The sequence below is a fragment of the Temnothorax americanus genome, unplaced genomic scaffold (genome assembly GCF_048541705.1).
Source record: "Temnothorax americanus isolate GAGA-0224 unplaced genomic scaffold, ASM4854170v1 Scaffold28, whole genome shotgun sequence".
Classification (NCBI taxonomy): Eukaryota; Metazoa; Arthropoda; class Insecta; order Hymenoptera; family Formicidae; genus Temnothorax; species Temnothorax americanus.
This window is the reverse complement of record NW_027509421.1, coordinates 2,192,075-2,213,649: the sequence shown is the minus strand read 5'-3', so window position 1 is coordinate 2,213,649 and position 21,575 is coordinate 2,192,075. Positions and strand designations below refer to the sequence as shown.

Here is a 21,575-nt window from a genome sequence, read left to right as displayed (position 1 = left end):
TTTCGTACAAACTTTATGTGTAGCCCAGTTATTCGTAAAGCGATATACATGTAAATTACAATACGCGGCGCCATTTATTCAAGTTCCGTCGTCGATCTTGTCGGAGAAACTTGGAGTAATCTCACACGGCACATGTAGTCACACCGAGAGTATATTAACCCTCTCAAAACCCCGAGAATTATTTAACAACTTGTACCACGGATAGAAAAGTGGAGAAAGAGGGAATAACTCATTGAATCTCGAACACTATTATCTTTTTTTCTGTTATTGATGCGCATGTCGATTATTGTCCGATCCATTTCTGTTATGACCAAATAATTCATTCACTTTGATAAACATGTGGGCATAAGTTTCGCGTGATTCCTCAATATAACACGGCAGATACGCATATAGAGTTTATTGTCCCTAATAATAATATAAAATACATCAGTAATTGGAAATTTTATTAATTTACCGTATTAATCTCGTGGCCATCTCCATACTTGATCGCGGAATCGTCGGGTTATCAAAATGTTGATAAGCAAGGGCGGAGATTGGGATTCGCGCGCGTGAAAGCGAGATCTTAAATATACAGTTTCGCGCGTCATTTCCCGATGACGCGGCCGCGCAACAATGCCGATCAGGATTATTCGATTAAACATGGAGGCGGGGGTTAGATCGTATCGATGAATGATCGCCCGGGGTAATGCGCTGGACATGGGCCTCGGGATCGACCTAATAAACCGGAAACCTAATGCGGTTCAACCTAATAAACCGGAATTACCAGTATTAGGTGTCGGATCGACCGGTGTATCGCCCGCCCGGCTTCTCGGCAATAATGCAAATTTGAATTGATCCGGGCGGCCGCGGTGTGTTGCAGCCGTTGCAGCGTAGCGCTCTGCGTCCGGCCCGTGCACCGCCCCGCGGACTGCAGAATGCACGCCGAGGGAAGATCGATGCGAATTCATTGCATTACGAAGCGCCACGTCGTTTCCGCCGGAGGGACTGCGCCGCGAACACAGATATTACACGGCTTAAAACAATTAGCGGAGCGCTTCTCCAAACGGCAAGTATCGGGAATGGGTTTCGAGAGAATTTACCTGAGAGTATCTCCGATTATTCGGTGATTATATATTTACGTAAACACGATATTTTACTCTTTAATTGCTGGCTTATTTTAGTCCACGGAATCTCCGTGATAAGTGATCGTCTAATTGACGGCCATTCTTATAGAAATTCAATACGTGTAATAGCGTGTAATAGTGTAATTAAGGAACGTTCAATTTTAAAACTTATTAAAGTTTCACTTATATTAATAAGCTCTATTTTTGTAATGGTAATTGAATACTCGATAATTAATCATAATTGTTCTATCGTTATCACACAGCGTAATTCTGTTACTACTAAACTACTATAATACATAATTTTTTAGTGATCTATTATATATTTACAAAAGTTGTAAAATGTGGTTGTCAAAGATTTTGAATTTTGAAGAAATAATTTTCTTATTATTTTAAATAGCCCGCGAAAAAATTATTACACATAAATTTTTGTGCCACATTACGAAATAATGAGCTCTTTTCATCTCACAAGGATGAGTTGGTCGGAAAAATTCGGACGGAAAATCCGCCCTTCGGTTTTATTCCATTGCCGATGGAATGGCCGAACTTCCTTATAATTTTCAGTCGATTTTATTAGCTCGGAGGCAAAAGTATTTTTGGCAAAAACGGATCAGCATGCGGCAGCGAACATTTCCGCGATTCGGAGTGGCGATTTTCCTCATGCCGAGCGACGGATGCAAAATACCGAAGCGACGCGTCGCGTCGCGTCGCGTCGCGGCGCGTGCGACCCGATGGCGAAATAATCGAGAACCGCCTGTCGCATCGCCGAACAAAAGAGATATTTCACCGTCCGACAAATTCCCTCGCTAAATGGGCGCAAAAAAAAAAAAAAAAAAAAAAAAAAATAGCGGGACTGTGGCGGCGTCGGCGGCGGCGCGGGGGGAAACAAGGAGCACGAAAATAAAAAGCACGGGCCGACCCGATGTGCGAAAGCGTGCGCGCATGGCTGGGCAAATTAAAAACTCGTCCCGTCGCGTCCGAGCTGCGCGATAAATACAATAATAATTAGCGGAGCCTGCGAGACAGGTCCGCTGCCATTAATGAAGGGTAATTATCGGGGATTTTTAAATACGACACTGCCGAGCCGTATACGCCTCGCATTCGTATCGCCCCTACCTCTCGCCCTACCTCCTATATATTCCCTCGCGCAATTAACGTACCCCTGCGTAGAACTTTACGTTCGCGCGGTCTTTCCTTGTTTATTTATCGTTACTTAACGGATGTACGTGTGGAAAATACACCAGCAATTAACGTGGATGGTTAATCTGGTGTAAAACTTTTTAGAGACATTTCTTTGTGTGTACGTGCTTTTGCTATAAATAAATATAATAATAGTTGAGCTATAAAGTGATGTATCATGTTATACATAGAACGTTGGGCTTTCCCCTTAATTGTAATATCGTTGAAGTACATCGTATCTGATGACTATGTGTCGAAAAAGAATTTGGGAATTTTACGCGGTACTCTTTTTCTAGATGGCGAATGGCAAAATCAGCCCTTTTTCTTTTTCCTCGTGAACCGGACAGATGGCCCGATTTTTCTTGTATTTTTGGGTCGAACGATCCCTTCGCCGTGATATCTTTTTTTAATGGAGAAAAAGGGCGAAGAGGCAAATGATCGCTGGCACTGCTCCAAAGAACGAAACAACTCGGTCGAGAATTCTTTCATTTGATTTTGCCCGTATTACTGATCGCAATAATTTTTCACGGAACCGTACAGAAAAGAAATTAGACTACCGAGACACTCTGTAATAACTGCAACTAAAGATTTTCAATTTGAAATTATCTAATAAATGCTAAATCGTGACACAAACGTTCAACGCATTCCATATTTATGCCTTACGTGCATTTTATTCCATAGTTTTACAATTTCGCGTTCCAAACATGAATTTTTATTATAATTCAATTCGGTTTTACCATTTTTTTTTATTACGCGGTATCCATAATTAATGTAGAGACTCTAAGCCGATTTTTAGTACTTTTTGAATTTAAAAAAAAACTTAAATTTGAGAAAGTTATAGCTTGCTAAAGTTTCTTTGATGACGGCAAAAGGTATGACATCATTTCTTATATAAAGTATGACGTCACAGCACACTTTCGTGTACTATATTTTCTTCAATTTTGAAGATATTGCAAAAATTCAAAAAGTTTACAAAGAAAGTACGCCATGGCATGATCTATCAGACCGCTTAATAAAAAAAAATCATATTAAAACCGAATTATGATAAACAAGAATTTTAGGATCGATAAGTTGTACTCCTCACATTCGTTTATTTATCGTTTATCAGATGTCTCACTAATATGTATGGAAAATACACAGTAATTGACGTGGATGATATAATTAATCTGCGTAAAACTTTTTAGAGATTTTTTTGTACGTGTTTCTGCTAATAAATATAACAATAAAGGTGGATAAAGTGTTATATCAGTGCATGTTATACATAGTAAATTAGACTTTTCTTTTTTAGACTTTCAGATCGACCATTTTAGAAAGGGATTTTACTCCAAAACTTTTGTTTTCCATCAAGCATCTCTGCGTTTTGTCCCCTCGGACAGCAAAAACATTGTGCCACTGTTTAAAATCGTTGTTTATTCCTCGAAAATTTCGGAAGCGCGTTGGATAAAGCTCGCTCTGGTTCACGATTCCCGAAACAACAAAACGCGCACACGAGAGAGGCTGAGCAAAGGGAAGAATTATTAGCGCCGACGCATACAGGCTATATAGCAAAAAAAGGAATTAACACGTGCAATAAAGGCGAGTCGCGTAATACGAAGCAATAATCTACGAATTTTGTATTGCATGGCGTAAAACAAGTGGACGGTATTTATCGCGATACGTAATCTCGTCGAAGCCGGGCGTATAACTGGTCTTTTTATTGCCGTATGAGAAAAAACAAGAATAATAATTCCACGTCTCACCGAATGGCACAATAACGCGCTTTACGGCCGTTCGTTTCGATCCGGTGTGACGAACGTAATAATCGAACGTAATGCTGGTCTTCCGAATCTCTTTCCGAATTTTATCTTTATGAAATAAAATCCATACATATCAAGTACCCAACCGCCGTGCAATATTTTAATTACGCGTTATTAAGACGGACGTTATTATGACAAACCTCAAGGAAATAAATATAGTATTATTTTTTCACTGCTTTATCATTATAATAAAAAAAGTTATAAATTTCAGACCCAACTCCGATTTTGTTGATATGATTTGATATAATTTCCAAGAGCCAAATTTAAAATAATTTAATTTAATTTAAAATATTTTTAAAATTACATGTTATTACGACTTGAGCTCTTAGATTAGGGCCGGTTTTATAAACTCCATCTTCGTAATCACGCTATTTTTCACCTTAGTATAGTACTGGTGGATTAATAGCATATATTTATCTTTTATATTATGCAAAAAATACGCAATAATATACATTCAATGCCATACATTCAATAGCAAAAATTTCAACATTTATTATTCAGCTTAGAGAAGTTCTCAAGACAGCTCGGTGTTAGCGTATATTCGCATATAGTTTTCGGCAAGTAGTACGTTTCGAGAGCGGAACGTTTCGCTTCGGAAGTAAAAAAGTTTTCAACGGGCAAGTAGATCGTAGCCGATGCCGCGATGCCTGGTGAAAACCGCGCCGTCGAGACGGGGAAAGGAGGAAAGGGCCACCGGGGCACCGTTCCCGGATTCCTACGAATGCAAATGCTCACCGAAGCTAAACCATCTCCAGCATCAGCAGGATGTTTCGCGCGATTGCGTGGCTACATGCGTGTGCATACAAGCCATATCCATGGCCAGCGTGTGTGTGCGCAACATGCTCGTGTCCACGCGATAGTTTGTCACAATCAAGTGCCCGCTAAGTATGCGACACCATTTGTCTCCGATCTTCTATTCTGGCACAGGCGTCACTCTACGCCGCAAACAGAATTAAATGTTTCTGGTTCGTGCTCCCGCTCCCCCTGTGTCTCTGTCCCCATTCTTTATCTTACCCCCGCCCGTCGGTTTCCTCGACCGAACGAGAAACACGAAAATTTTGGTATCCGGGATCAGGCAGCTGTTACAGCAGCGACACGGCGGATGTAAGTGAATGATGACGGGTCGGTACCCACGTTAAATTTTACCTGAAATATGTATGTCGTAAGCCCCTTGGCTCGTCACTTTTATCAGTTTTATTATATCCCTGTCTTTCTTTGCGATAGACATAATTCTCGTGTAACACGCCTATCTCCAGCGTCGTTTAATATATGTTACGCTACTAATTGAAGTTGAGACAGGTTGCAAAATTTGAATTATCATGAAACGTGAACTATATATATATATCGATTAATTATCTAAAAAATAATTTACAATATTTTCTGTCTTATAAATTATACAAAAATCAATAATTAACAATACAATTAAACGCTTTAGCTATTTGTACGTGACTGCTGATCATTTTCAGAGATGTATTGTATTAAAAAAATTCTTTCTAGTTCAAAATTTGCAAAATTAATAGATTTTCATATCTTATTGATCTATAGTTTATAATTGTAGATTTATCTAATAATAATCTGTAACTTGTAATTATATGTCTGAATATCAATAATGCGTGATTTCTAATTAACGATTGGCATATTAATAATTTGTAATTATTCAATGATCAATATATTACGTTTCTATCTAGAAGCGCATAACATATACCATCCATTTTATCATAACGTATCATGCGTAGCGCAAACTATATTGACGCACAGCATAATGCGAACATTAACTTAATTAGATTTATTATCATTATATTACATGTTTCCCTAATGCGCATTATAATAATTATGATTTTTAATTATAATTTGTTATCCCTATGTTTCCTAATTTTAATGAGTTATTATACAGTGTTAGTATTCCATGAAATTAAATTGTTAATAAGTTTGTACTCGCACTTCTTGCAAATATATTATATTTAACAGAAAATTGTATATTTGATCGGGTTCGATAGTCATCCTGGGAGAAAACTATCCTAAGATATTCCCAGTACTCTTTAACTTGGACAGTTCGTGTCGGTGATCAGAAAATGCGGTGTCGTATTCTCTGCAATTTTTGATGAGGTAAGTTTCTATATATCAAGGATAAATAAAGAAGGGCTTGTCAAGAAGACAGGCGTTTATCTTTCAAGAAGATCGGGGAAAAATCGCATATACGAAGCAAACAGCGTCCGCGAGAATAAAAAATGTATCGGCTGGAGGAACAAGAAGCAGCAGTGAGGTGTGGCGAGAGATAGGGGGAAGAAATACATTTCTCTTGTCTTTCTTATTCTGAAATTTCGCAACATCCATCGTCTTATCGTCTCCGCGGTTACGTGAACTCCGCGCGTTCTGGGACTTCGCTCGCCGTGGAATTTTATCTGACAACATACTTTGGCGAATGCATGGGCAAAAGAGAGGGGAAGTCAGGAGCGCGGAAAACTGGCAGATAGGGAAAGAAACCGTCGCGAAAAGAGCAGGAGAAAGAGGAGGAAGAAAAAGAAAAAAAAAGAAAGAAATAAAAGTAAGTCGGGGAAAAGGAAGGAGAAAGCGGACGGTGAAGTTCGAAATGTGACGCGAAACGTGCGACTTGGTCGGGTATGGCCCAATCCCTCCCATTTTCCCTTCCTTTTTTCTCCCGTTCCCTTCGCCCTTTGTCGCGCTTGAGATGCAAGGGCCGCGCTCTAGCGATCTCGTTAACGGGATATGCGCCGTGCGCCGTGCGCCGTTCGTCGCGTCGTGGCAACGTCTCGCCTTCTGGTACCCAGAGCGAGATCAAAGCGGGGTCGTGGGGCCTGTCGCGACGGACAAACGGAGCTTTTCCGAGGATGCTGGCCGTGATATTCGCTTAATTGTATACTTGTACTTCTCTGTATGCGGGGGCCCACCACGTCGCCCGCGGCGCAAACCGCTTTATCTCGAGAGAGAGAGAGAGAGAGAGAGAGAGAGAGAGAGAGAGAAAGAGAGAGAGAGAGTGTGTGTGTGTATTTTCCGCCGCGACCAAAATTATCACATCGTCGCCGACCCGCGAGCGATTTACGTCCGCGATAATTATCAATTACCTCGTCGCGATTATAATTCGCTTCGTTTCGTTTTCTACCCTTAAATCTGAAGCCAGCGCACTTCGTGCTATTAGAAGAAATAGCTTAATCTTTTGACGTTAGACGTGCTGGCACCAAGAATCTTCTTTCTCGTTATTCATTTTCTTGCAAAATATTAAATTCGTGCATCACGAAATCGCATATAGTTATAGATAAGATCATTAAAAAAATTTTGCAGTGTAAATTTTGCAGAAGGCAGACACTTAAGTATTGTAAGAAAGTATATGAAAATACCTAAAGTGGAAATTCTAAATTTTATGTGCCTGAATTCACGAGCTTTCTTCGGAATATGCTAAAGTTTCGTATATATAGAACTGAAACAAAATTGAGAAAATTACGTAAAAATTCCCAAATATATAAATTCATTCCTAAGTACAATCTGCTAAGTTTAAAAAAAAAATATTATAATTTTTTAGCTTTACACTTTATTCTATCAGGATTTACGTGATAATATTTCGTAATATACTTAACGACGTCGAGTATCTATTGAATCTATTCCATCGATATATAAAATCTCCTTCCGTTAAGCGACCTTTATGATACTCGAAAGTAATCACAGCGGAACGCGTGCGAGTTCGCTTAAATATGCTAATATTAAGATAAGGCAGCGGCGTCAAACGACGGAGAAAAAGGCGACAAATAGCGAGAGGGAAAATGTAATAAAAAAGGAGGTTCCGCGCGAAAGCACGAGCGAGATATAACTATAGGACAACGTGTTTATACGCTGTAAATTCGTCACTTGAGATCGTCTACGTCGCCGTCTTCGTCGTCGTCGTCGTCGTCGTTGTCATCGTCGCCACGTTGTCTCGTTAAGCTGAACGGAAACACGCTCGAACGTATACGTCCGCAGTACGAGTATCTACGAGCGCTCGTCGAGCGACAAAGCCGCTTCGGCTCGTCGCCGGAGATCACGCGAGGCCTCCGTTAAAATTCGATCAGATAATCTTGTTTGCGTCACGATTAGAACAATCAAATTCTTCTCTGACCATATTGTTTTCTTTCTCTCCTATAGCTAGGAAGCACGAATTTGCCGTCGGATGTCAACGTCGATTCGAGGGAGCATAAATTTCAAGTTAATCAAGATTGTTCGCCCTCTGCCCTCTGCTCGCGAAAGTGGCCACGGAGGATTCTGATCCGAATGCGGAATCGAATCGAATATAAGTCGGATAAGTTTTCTAGGAAATCGCGGGAAATCGTGACGTTGGTATTCGCAAATGTGAGATGAAATGTGTGCGCATACCCATCAGTTTACTGATCACTGCTGGCGAGACATGTCAACGTGAAACGACCGAAATGATGACAAAGGTTAAGACAAATTTGGTAAAGTTCTCGGTGGTGTTTTCGAAGACTTTCAAAATCTATTTGTCCGTCTATCCGCGTAATCAACATTTCGTTCTATTTCTTCAATATTGTAAATCAATCTCGAGAAGTGCATGAGATTCACGCGCGCGTTCTTTTTAGATTCAATATTTCTCTCAACCGAGAGAAAAGAGTGATTTTCAACATCGCCAAAAATTATAACGGGCAAATATTTTCAGAGCTATTTGAGATGTCAAACAACGATTGCAGGTGTATTTCCATGTTTTCGTACAACAATTTAAAAGCAAACACTGGAGGCGAAGTTTACTTAAATTTATAGCCAAACAAATATGAAAAAAAACATATGTGAGTTGCGTTTTACGATTTTACGAAGTTTGGCAGTCAGAGATTTCTAAATTTTCCTCCGGGCGATCGTGCCCGGACAACGCAAATATAATTTTCCAACGTCTACCTGACAATTTTAATTACGGCGATAAAAATCTCTTAAATTAAAAATTCACAAGATCTGTGACGACGAGTTGCGAGAGACGTAACTATTCGGTCAGAATTTTCTGTATGTCAAGTAAATTGATGTTCGGATAAAAATTCTCAAAGATTCTTTATTGCGATATTCCATTTTAAATACTGCAATGCATAATTCACTATCTTTCTTTAAACGATTACCTATTAGACAAAAGCTATACCGTAATTAAAAGAATGGGGGACACATTTTTAATTCGCACGCGCATGTAGAATACTATGAATGGCGGAACGTTAGAATTAACGATTGCGCCTGGAAAGTATATTTATCACCCGAAAGAGAGAAAGAGAGAGGGAGAGAGAGAGAGAGAACTTATATCATGAAAAAGGTTGAAAACCACTGATCCAGTATATATATCGTATCGATCGAACGCATTCTACGAAGTGCGACGAAGGATTTACCGTCATTGGCGAGTCGCAAGGATCGTACGACAATTTGTCCAGCGCTCGCTCGTACATTCTATTGCGTCGAGTTTCTCTCGGATGCAGCGGACCTGCGCGCATAATAGTTTTCCAGGATACGTATATACACCGGAAGTTCGTCGGTCCGTGAGACTACTCCAAGTTCCTCTCCTCGTCTATCCCTCCCTCACTCTCTCACTCGCTCTCTGTGTCTACGTTCTCCTAACAACTATTTGCTTTCCAGGTGACCTTAATCTAGGAAATGGTCACTAAGAGGCGTTCTCTCTACAAATGCAGCCAGAGAAGAGACATGGCCAGGACGAAGACGAGAAACATATAGAGAGATCGAGGGAGAGAAAGAGAGAGAAGATGAGAGAAATGGATGATACCGGCTGAAGATGAAAGGTGTGGAAATATTTTGCTTATATCGTTGTCCCGAGTGGTGCACATACACGCGCATATCCTTTTGTCAACATACGCGAGAGGCTGAGTAACCGCGAGTACGATCCTCGAAATAAGTCCACGTACGTGCAAAGTTACAAGTGGCTAAAAGATCGGAAATGCAATATGTTTCCTCTTTCTGCTGAAACATACGCCGCGCCAAATATTCGCTGCAGGTGGTTTACCTTACGTCGCGCACTGTGATTTCATCCGGATTCGCATGTTTTCGAAGAAAAATGTATAAAAATCGATCCGCATATCTGTGTGTATATATATATAGCATACAGTGCTTCAAATATATCCGAAGAGAGAGAGAGAGAGATAGAGCTCCTCTCTAAATAGATAAAGTCACTTAATGTAACTTGCATCTCTTCTGAATAGTTCAAAAACTGAAATGCGAAATCAAACCGCGCTCTCGAACCTCTTGTTAAAAGTATTCCTGTATTATACCGAAAATGCATCGAGCGAAACCTTCTGATTGTCGGAGAGAGGGATGCATGAAATAAACGAAAGAATAACGTGCGATAACGTATTTTCACGCTTGTCGGCGAATGTGCAAATAGCGTGAAATTGACAGTCGGATGCTCCGTTGGGACGGAAATATGCGCTGTCTCAAAAACTCCGAGAATACAACGGGTATGTCTAGCGACGAGTTTTACAGAGGAAGGGAGGGGGGAGGGGAAGAAAGAGTAAAACCGCGCGACTATTCTCGTGGAAATTCGTCGTAGCCACGAAAAGGCGGAATTCGTAACGACCATCGTCGCCGTCGCTGTCATCGTCGTCGTCGTCGTCGTCGTGGTTGTCGTCGTTTTCGTCGGTATCATCGTCATTGTCTACCCGCCGGCACAAAACGTCGTTCAAGACGAAGGTTTCTTACCTCCTTGGCGGGAGCTGAAGGCGCCGGTGCTTCCTGCGATGATTAGAAGCAGCAGCGGGCTTAATAAGACTCTCGAGGAAAGCGGCATCTTTCCTATACTCCTCTACCGGCGCTTGCGCGACACGGGCTCCTCTTAGCCGACTTCCCTCATCACAGCCTCCCTGTAAGAATAAAAGATAAGGAATATAAGAGACGCGAGACTCGGGCTCGGTTTCGTCAACGAAAATGAGTCTCGCAAAGAGCCGCGCGGCGCTTCCCCGTCAGACGAATGACGGGGAGAGCCATCGGGAGCCGCGGCAGACGCGCATTTACGCGGGGTGATTTCGACGACATTTCTGACACTCGTTACGTCGTGATAAATATATCTCGGAACTGAAACGACCAGTGTCATTAGCGTAAGGTAGCTTAGCGGTGAAAAAGGTAGTGCTATATAACTGAACACCGCGTGGCATTTTTATCCGCGCGGTGTGATAATGGTTAATCGATAAAACATCTGAGATATCAGACGTGGATGGATCTATCCTTTTTTTATCGGGAACAGTGTCTGCATTCTGCATGCGAAGTCACACTTTGAATAGACGTCAACCGAGATTTGCCTTCTTCAGCCGAGAAGCGGAACGAGATTCCATTCTTTCGCACGTAAATGGCCAACGGTCCGTGTTTGGCGTTGAATGGGTACACGCCAACGAGAACACGCAACACGCGGGGTTATCTTTCCTCGCCGTGTTTCCTCGGTTTACTTATTTTTCGCCCCCATTCTTACGTTGGTCGCAAACAACGGTGGAAAATACGAGAACGAAGTAGACCCGGAAGGCGGGACAAGACGGGTCGGGAGACGTCGGGGGACAGGGGACGCGGACGGCCCCCGGGGCGCGTTGGGTTTCCATTATGCTAAACCGCAAATGGAGTCCTGCGATCGAGTGTCTCTCCGCGGCCGCCCCCGGAGGCGCACAATGGCGCTGGTATAAGGCTCCTAAGGTGTAATGTTACGTAGAAATTAAATTCGCCCGTATTCTCCCCGGTGGTGCACGCGCATGAGACGCGCTGCCCGCGCGCCGCGCCCCCGTCGTCTCTTCTCTCGCCCGCGGATCCCGCTGACGCGTTGTATCCCCGTCACCGCGAATTCGTCACCGTCGTCGCAACGTAAGTGCCAGCCAGCCTGACACTCGAGCTTTTTACGCGGCAACGCCATTTGCGCCACGTTGACTTTTGTGCGGTTCTCCGCGAAAAACAGCATATGGCACGACGGTGAATTGCGTGGGATATTTAATGGATATACACATGCGTTTATATATGCTCAGTTTATATAGGAGTTAAGACATTCAACGTGTATCTTTACGGGCTAAATCCTTCGACAAATTTTCTTATTGGAAAAATTTAAGAGTGTAACATTATATAGCGTATTAAATTATTTAATATCAAAGATTAAAATTTTTTCCACGTAATATCCAGAAATTTAATCAAAAATTAAGATTAAACGAAGATTTAATTAAGCGTGATATCAATCGTATATAATATTTTTCCGTACGTCTGGAGATTTTCTACGTAGGCAGTTTTGTAAGGAAAACGCGACGTATGCACAACCGACGAATATTGGCGTTTCGAGGTTTTCCACGACGCAGCTTTTCCTCTCAAGGACTCGATTACAGGCGAACAATTTTATTTGGGTACCACGAGCTTTTTCATGTCGAGTTCTCTTTTTTCGCCATGGCTACCGACGGTTACTGCAGCTCGCTGTATATCGCGCGGCGCTTTCACGACGATGCGTTCACCGCGGAATTTAAAGATCCTTTTTAGTTCTCCTCGCAACTTATAAGCGTTTGATCGATTTCGAGTAGACGTTAGATTTGTAGCTTTGACGCAGGACGATATCAAAATATGCGCTCCATATTTTGCTTTCGCTTTGAGATATCATAGCGGGTAAATATCCAATACCGATATCGTCGAAAGCGCGATCGAGTAATCTTCCGGCAATTAAAGCAAATATTATATGTAGATCGACGCTAATTACCGGAAAAAAATAATATTTACTTTGTATCGTATCATCTTTGTATATAAAAAAAATTGAATATGTCACTCAACGTATATCACGAGAAAATGAGAGAGAAAGAAAGATAGTCTGAATAATATCCCAAGTCAAATAGGAATCGTTTTCCGAGTAACTAATTCTGACATCCGAAGCGCGCGACATAAATTATTTTCTTACTAACTAATGCAGCGAATAATTAATACGATAATAAAGTTCAATTAAAATTTGAGATAACATCTGCCAGAACCTCAAACGGGGAAACTGAAGGTGGAACTTGGAAATGGAAAGTTAATTTCATTTCAGAGAGCTGATCTCTCTCTCTTTCTCTCGCTGTCGTAATATTTGCGCGGAAAAAAAATGTATGGCTTTCGAAGCACAACGAATTTAAACCGCAACTCGCGACAAGTCATTACCATTGCATTTCCAGCTTTTCCCCCGACATTATGCGTCAAAAATGAACATGAAAATTGAGACACTCTTTCATCGTGGTACAACAAACAAGATGGAAGAAAACGACCAAGATTAGAGAAAAGATTTCGTCTTGTGAAAAATTCATGCTATATTGTATATTTGATAAAAAATGACGGAAAAAGAAAAAAACAAAATATTCGATACAGCATGATGCAGCACAAATAGAAATATACGTAAAAATTCTTGCTTTTATTTACTGATTGCATACATCGAATAATAATTTCGTGTTCATAAATGATATCTCTTAACGTTAAAAAATGTCAATTAAAAAATATCTGACTTTATCTCGTAAATGACGTAAATATTTATGGTCAATTCATCCATCGTGAAAGATAGATGGAAAGATTAAAAAAAAGTATTGTGTAAAATATTTGAATCTATCTATCAAATACCTGATAAAAAGCGCACATCAGAAAATTGCCGAAGCTTCATCTTTCGCTAGATATGCTAACAGTTCCGATCGAGGTTCCGATACACCCGCGACATTTTAAACGCTCAACATCTTTTTCCTCTCGTTTTACGTGACAATACAGGTGGATTCTAGGATCTAGTCGGCTTCCAAACAACACACCAAAAATTTACAATGTTGGTTCAACGTTTTACCTGCAGTGTCGTATGTTTAGAAGACAAAGAATAACAGGTTGAGAGATAAGACCATCCAACAACATTGTTTCTTCCCACGGAACATCCTTGTCGTTTTAAAGCCAGCTTCGCTCGCGCGGGAAAGCCTCCGCTTTGACGGTTTCCCTTATTGATCGCACAAATTGTATTCCTCGAACCTAAGAGATTGCAATATTGGCGCGACGCGATTGCGATGATATTGTCGAGGACGATGCGAGAAATTGGAAACGGAGACCTAGAAGAATTCGTGAAGAGAGTGAAGAGAGCGTCTAAATAAACCCTCGTTGTGCAGCGAATACTTCGCCGAGTAATGCAAAATTCTTTACCGTAGATATTTCTTCCCATGTTAACTTTTCCGCGCGATAAATCGACATATATTACTCGAAATATTACAGTGTATCTTTTATATCTTGCGCCGTGTACACACGGGAAGAGTGTAGAATAAAGATCTACCTTATATTCGAAGTCGTGAAATCTCTTTGAAAAATCTTGAAATTTCTTTTCTCCCGAAAGCTGCCCGATATGACACCGCGTATTATTCGCTCAAAAAGAGCCTCAATTTGTCCACTGCGAACTTTCTATAAGGATCGCGGGTATGAAATAGCGGGCGGGCGCATCTTAAAAATCGAGGAAAATGTTTCACGCGCAATCGATACGCGCTGCCACGCTCAGCGGCCTGCGAGATGCAAATGGACCACTTTCACGTGTCATCGCTTATAAATCTCCCTTCTCCGCGCAGATTCTTACCGGAACGCGGGGCGGTGAGTAAACGATGTCGAACGGCAATGAGGAACGGCAATGTGCGCTAAAAAAAAAGATAAATAAAAAGGAAGAAAATAACGCGCAGGAGAAGCTCCATGCGGACAAACAATGTGGGCTTATCCAGCGGAAAATTTCCGCGGCTCACAGCTATACGGACATATATGGAAGGACCTCTTCTTCTTTTGTCCCGTCTGGCGAAAGCACCGCGCGCCTCGAGATCGGCCATTTGCCAGACGAGATTGAAGATTTGCGCCGTTGGTTCGCCGGTTATTATCGCCGAAGCGTATAGATGAAGAGAAAAAAGAATCAATATGTGTGTGTGTGTGTGTGTGTGTGTGTGTGTGTGTGTGCGCGCGCGAGGGGAAGGGATAAAAACGGGAGAAGTTGAGGTAAGACAAAAAAAAGAGGCAGTTCTCGACGAAGATGGAAGGATGAAGAAGCGAGGGAAAGAGGGAATAGAATCGCACTGGTTTACCCCGTAGGCGTAGTAGATCCCAGATTCTCTCCCTTGTTGGGAAAAGGAAGAATCGAGAAAGGGAAGGAGCGGGAAATGGAGGGAAAAAGCGACAATATTGTGACGCGGGACGCAAACTTGGTCGGAACTTTGATGGACGATTCGACGACGATGAGGCTGGACCGCCGTACTTCCATGAACTGAAAAAAGATACGATCGCGAAGCCTCGCGCAGAGTGAGTTGTGTGAACTTATATTTCCAGTATGCGACCCCTTGCTTCCGCTCGGTGATATTTTTCACCGTGCTTCATAAAAATAGCGCCTTCCTCTTATGGAAGATAAACGCGAGAAAACGCGAATCGAGATGAAACCATTTAAATCATGTATTAAGTAAGTATAAAACATGTCTACAAAAATAATTGTATATAATTGCTTAATTTCGACGAGACATTGTTTGGATCCAGATTACGTGAAGATAATGACACGCTGCGTATTGTAAGACGTTACAACGATCGTAACGGTATCGCGGAAGATTTAAAGCGAGAGGCGTGTGTTTCGTGACGCGAGTTCTCCCGAGGTCGAAGCAATTTAAAAATTGTCGCGAGTCGCAATCGTCTCGATCGTGATTTCTCGCCTTCCAATCGTTAACACGCGCGCGCATTCTCGACCTCCGTAATTATTCCTCCTCGTCGTCTTCTCGCACACCGCCCGGATCCCGGCGCAAATAAACGTACAATTTACCGCACGCGCTTCCCTTCCTCTTTTATCACGTTGTTTTGTACCACCGGGAGAATTCCTCCCGGCATCGACGCCCGGACACATCACAAGGACGATTCCGTCGCGTCTCGTGATTCCCGCAGCATCCCCTATCTCTCTCTCGTCCCTCGTACTAGACCGGCGACGCGAGGTATGCGATTCTCCGCTGCCGTGTGGAGCCAATTACATCGTAAGAAACGTTAACTTAGTTTGTCAAGCAGTTAGCGCGAGGGAAGGTAGTCTTACCTCCCTCGATGGTACGTGTACATCCCTGGCGATAACGGCGCTGCGGGACGAAGAGATATCAAGTTATAGTTGGAAGCATACCACCGCTCGCTCTATCCGCTCCATCCACCAATACGCGTATAAAGGGACGGCGGCGCGGCACCGCGGAGAGCGGCCAGAAATTCCTGGATCGACTGTGCAAATTGCGAGAGTCCGATACGACGCTAACTCTCTCGCAACCCTTCTCTAACCGTGGTATAGGAGAATCCAATTTCGGGGGCTTTAAAGACAAATTGACGAATAATAATAATAACAACGTAATCTTATTTTTGAAATATATATACTGAATCGTTGGAATATAGACGCGGTTGATATATATATATATATATATATATATATATATATATATATATATATATATGCCTTTTCTCTAATCGATACTTAACGAGAAACAAGCTAACTTACAACGTGCCAAGAGCGACTGGATTATACTTACACGTGTAATCGCTACTAAAGCTTCTTCTCAAACATCCCTTTGCGTTCCTCCGCGCTGATTCGGACAGGGAATTAACAGGCGTACATCAGAAATCGGGTCATGCACGGCGTCGCGAGGGCGCTATATAAAGTTCCCTGGATTCTGACGAACGAGATACGAAACCAATTCCGCGCGCTAACCAATTATGTCGTAAAAAACGGCGTTCTCGGGCGAGTTACGGTGGCGTCTCGCAAGGTATATATAGGACTCTCCCGAAGGTTCGGTTGCAAACTTATTCTATTTGTAAGACGCGTTGTTGGTCTGGAGCGACTGGAAAGCTTCCTAGAGAAACCGAGAAACCTACGTCGGAAGCATACAAAACGGTAGTATACCAGAGTCAAGAACATTTAATAAATATATTTTTCTTGTTCCGGAAATTCAGAATGACAGAATGACTGGACTATTGTGTTCCAATTGTTATCGCGTTGTAATTGACACATATCTCGCCTTCTCTCTCTTTGATAATTAAAACAGATATATATTCCTCAATTTCGGGTACGCGATAAACGCCGAACACGTATGTAGTTAAGCGGAAACGCGCGAAAATCCGTGTTTCTCGTACGCGCTCCCTCGACAGCCAGCGAGAGGAGAGCCGACGGTGGAGCAGGGGTGGTTTCGACACGGGAAGCTATAAGCCGAAGTCTTCGAGAGAGGCCACGAGGGTGGTGTTGGCGGCGTCGGCGGCGGCGGTGTGTGGTGAGGCGAATCGAACGAAGTCGTGCTAAGCAACTTAGATTAGTTGAATCGACTGGTCTCGGCTGGCGAACCGCCAGGCCAAATTGTCAAGAGAATTGCTCTCCAGGTCTTGCCGTCGCATTTAGGGGGAGGGGGAGGGGGGGATACGCGGAAGCGCGCGCGCCATTTCCTCTTCTACTTTTCAACCGAAGTGTTCTTTCATGCGCGCGCGGCAAAACAAAAAGAAGGCCCCGTTGACGTAGACGGAAATCTAATTCACGAAAATGGACGTCGTGGTGATTGTATTCCTGCGGCTTGGACTCACGCTCGCACGCCACGCCGCGCGCAAGGAAGTAAAAATCCTGGTAGCTTAAGAAATGCCTCGCGAATTTGCGGGCACAACGGCGCTGCTTCGTACGTGCCCCGCTGTCGTCGAATTCGACCACGATATATTCCTTGAGCAAGAAATCATTTCGTTTTATTGAAAGACGCGTCAATATAGGGGTCGGAACGCGCGAGGAAATCAACTGCTACGCGTTGATGCATTTAGTGACACATCCTCGAAGTATATAAAATCCATGGAAAAATTGGATTTTCGTAACGCTTTCTTGCACTGTATGCGCACTCTTGCACTATCGTACACCAATGTAAAATGGTCGCCAATTTTGACAAATTAAAGCATAATATTATAATATTCTATAATAATACGTAACTAGTAACTCATAGGATATATTATGTAATTATTGCGCGAAATATTGCAGAGTACAATGGCGAGAAAGTGATTATTGGATTCAACGCAGAATCGAAACAATGCACACGTTATTGTTAAATTCACTGCAATACATATCATTGCAAGACTAATGTAATATTATGGTACTACCATGATAAAAGACAGCCACATCCGCTTTAACATAATCTGATAAGCATGGCACTTATTATAAATTAATTCCGCGTTCGCTCTTTTAAATAAATTTAAAAAATAAATAAACATTTTTCTAAATACACATATTTGTATAGACGCTTCTTTTTTACCAGATCCTGAATCCACCTCAAATATTTCACCTATATTACACTTACACTCTGTATTGCCTGTCAAACAGAAATGGTAAAATGTCATCGGGCTAAACTGTCCAATAAAATCGAAATTAAGCGATCTCTCCGTTTCAATATCAGTTTCAAGTATATTGAAAGCACGAAAACCTAAGAATCGACAACTCGACTCGACGTCTCGCGGTCGTTGACGGATATACAGTCGGTGGTAAAAATGATGGTTGACCGTCTCGGAGAGGCAGACTCGCGCGCGCTCGATCAGCTTACCCGCCTCGTCAAAGGCGGCTTTTATCTCGATCCTTTATTTCCGTCCCGATCGAAGTTGTACGGGTACGGCACGCCAATTCGTTTTATTGGATTCCGCGTAAGGGCGGCGCCGTTTTTCAGAATTACCGGCGAAGAAACCCCGGGCGCATCCCCTCATCCATCATCCGTCTGCGCGCGGTGCGCCGAGTCATTTAACAAACGTCTCTTCGGGATCGCATATTGCGCCGCTCGTCCGAACGTTGGCGTTCTCGCGTTCTCGCCAGGGATTGACCGCGATGTCGTGCGGCAATCAGCTTGTTTAGCTATATACGGGAACGCACGCACGATCCCGAAATGCAGGTATAATTGGATACACAAATCCGAGAAAGGGAGCGTGACCTCTCATGTAAAATCAAACCGAAAACAAAGTTCTTGAGATCTAGTTTCCGCGAGACGCAGATATTAAGCGGCTTATGATAGTTATAATATATCTTCCCTTCTTATACTATTTGAATTACGATATTAAGGGAAATATTGAAGATTATATCTATATAGCACATAATTTTTGCAATTCTTCCGAACGAAATATGTTTAGATATATCTACCAGTCTTTTTTTTTAGTGTAATATGAAAATTATATTTGCCGCAAATGAAATATTCTCGCAATCGTCGTTTTGGATAATTAACATTTTATTGTCATTATTTTGTCAAATATTCAGAATATCAAGTTCAGAATATATCACTATTATTCCTCCATCGTTTAACCACATTACATATTATATATGCAGATGTTACGCTTATAATTTTAACTTCGAGTTTCATAAAGGGAGAAGGATATTCTCTCCCCGTCCAATTTCCCAAACTTGGTAAAACTTTATAAAACTAATGGAATAGCCGCCCCTCATATATATTGCCATATACCGACGTCATAACTCGTTCAACTATAAGATAAACGAACCAGCGAGTTCGGCCGCCAGTCAAGCGCCTTTCGTGATCCTGCACGTTCGCAGTAATAATAAAAACGGCGGTCGAATTTGTCAGGGAGCGATGCGGAGAGTGGTTCATATTGATCAAATGCTGTGCTAGTTTCCGCGCGCGATCGATAGCGAAAACTACTCACCGGCCTCCAGCACGGGAGGCACGGGGTCCTCCATATTTCTGCGCGTTTAACAAATCACGAGCCACTTTTGCCTATATTGCACCGTGCTGCATCGTAATCGTCATCGTCCTCGTCGTCGTTGTCGTCGTCGTTGTCGTCCGACTCTGCAACGTTAATATTGTCTCTGGAAATTGTAAGTCGGTAGACGGAGACGCGTCGTGGGCTTCTGTCGTGACACTCGCATCCTTAATTGGAATGCGGAAGTTTCGGCACCAATTAACTATAGATTCGCGAAAGCAGACAGCATATACGAAAAGCATCGTTCCCTTTTCGAACGCGACTATAGCTACAATTCTAAATGCTGGTTATCATCTAGGACGAATTTACAATTGCACAATCTCTTGTCGGGATAAGTCGGAACATCCACCCGCGTTGTCCGGGGACCGCCCTTTTCCCCATGAAATTAGAATGTTACCGTGCAAGATCGCCAAGATTAATTGCAGCAACGTCTTAACGATCGTTACCGTTCTATCGAGAGGGTAAAAAAAAGTCGATCTCTCGACTGACTTATCGCGAACCGCATCTAATGTTATTAATGGCCCCACGATCGATCGACGTCGTCGATAATTAAGAAGGTTTAATCTGGACATTTTCGAGGAAGTAGCGTTCGCTGTATTCCGGATATTGAAGACTGAACTGACCGGAAGAGACGATTTTATCGATAGCTGCATTTCCCCCCCCCCCCCCATAAGAAGCCTCAGAAATAAGGTTCGAGCTTTGTGCTGACATCAGAGAGAATCGCTTGATATATATAAAATGATCCAAGTATAACGTTATCCTTTTAATTAATAAGTATCAAAAGTATGAGAGGTATTGCAGGAAATTCGCGAAGTTGTCCTACATAATATCTTATTATAGCCATATTAATTATTACGAAGAAACATTTTATAATTTTATTTAAAAAAACCATATATATGATATATCGCGCATGTGGATGTTTAAATAAGCAAAAAGTTCGGCATGATCGTCGCGCAGTTGCAGATGTTACTGTCTATTATTTATGCCCGCACATGTGCGATAAAGAATTCATATAGCGACGATGGCCCCGTACTTTCCTACGCCGTATCCCCCGTCCATCTCTCGACACGGTCCTCTCAGCAGCATATTATTCTCCGACGCGTCTCTGATGTTTCCAAACTTCTTCCCAATTCCCGCGGCGCATCTATAAACGCCGCGGCGGCGATCCAGGCGACGCGATAACCCGGAAGATCGATCGCCCGACAGTCAAATACGACTTTACTCAGGTTCGTTTGCGCGAGTCTCATTAATTCTCACCACCTTACCGGCGACGTATATATCGGCGACTCCGACCGCCAATTATCTTGCGGTCTGACTTCCATCATTAACGATTCCCCGATTTCTTGCACGGACCCACGGCCATCAACAACCACAAGTCCGGTAATACGGATACTGTCTCGGAAACTGATACCAGTTGTCCAAGACGGATGGACGTTGGCGTGGAGGGTAGCTTTATCGGCCGAGACTCGAAATCCTTATCTGTCCGGAAGGTTAATCTCGGTGAATCCCTTTCACGGGGTGTTATCTCCTTTAGGTCCAGATCTTATATAGCATTTCCAACGGGAGCGACGCGACGTTATGCTCGGATACGACGGTAACGACGGCGGCGGCGACGACGGCGACGATGACGTCGGCACCATTGATTTCGTCGCCACAGGCGTCGCCGGGAACTCTTCGATTTCTCAATAAATCTCGATGCTTCCTCGTTTTCATCCGTTTTTCCACTTTTCGTTTTCCCCAAAACCCGTCAAACCCTTCCTTTTCCGGATCGATTCATTTTCTTTCCCCCTCGTCTCTCTATCATATATCTTGTCATATT

At 42.6% G+C, this 21,575-nt stretch overlaps 1 protein-coding gene and 1 long non-coding RNA gene across 5 annotated transcripts in view; one reads left to right on the top strand and one right to left on the bottom strand.

Moving 5' to 3' along the window:
* The window catches only part of LOC143899646 (uncharacterized), a 249,144-nt gene that overhangs the window by 106,887 nt on the left and 120,682 nt on the right, over nucleotides 1-21,575 (bottom strand). For all 3 annotated transcript variants that reach the window (XM_077410063.1, XM_077410061.1, XM_077410062.1), the window contains exon 3: nucleotides 10,757-10,917. In XM_077410063.1, coding sequence (XP_077266189.1) covers nucleotides 10,757-10,844 — 88 coding nt within the window. In that variant the 5' untranslated portion in view covers nucleotides 10,845-10,917. The remainder of the gene's footprint in view (nucleotides 1-10,756; nucleotides 10,918-21,575) is intronic.
* The window catches only part of LOC143899659 (uncharacterized), a 184,015-nt gene that overhangs the window by 151,909 nt on the left and 10,531 nt on the right, over nucleotides 1-21,575 (top strand). The window contains exons 2-4 of one of the 2 annotated variants that reach the window (XR_013257565.1): nucleotides 860-1,045; nucleotides 8,210-8,502; nucleotides 9,683-9,843. This is a non-coding gene — a long non-coding RNA (uncharacterized LOC143899659). Of the gene's footprint in view, nucleotides 1-859; nucleotides 1,046-2,575; nucleotides 6,010-8,209; nucleotides 8,503-9,682; nucleotides 9,844-21,575 lie in introns of those variants that run through there. The other variant, XR_013257564.1, reaches the window with a different exon arrangement.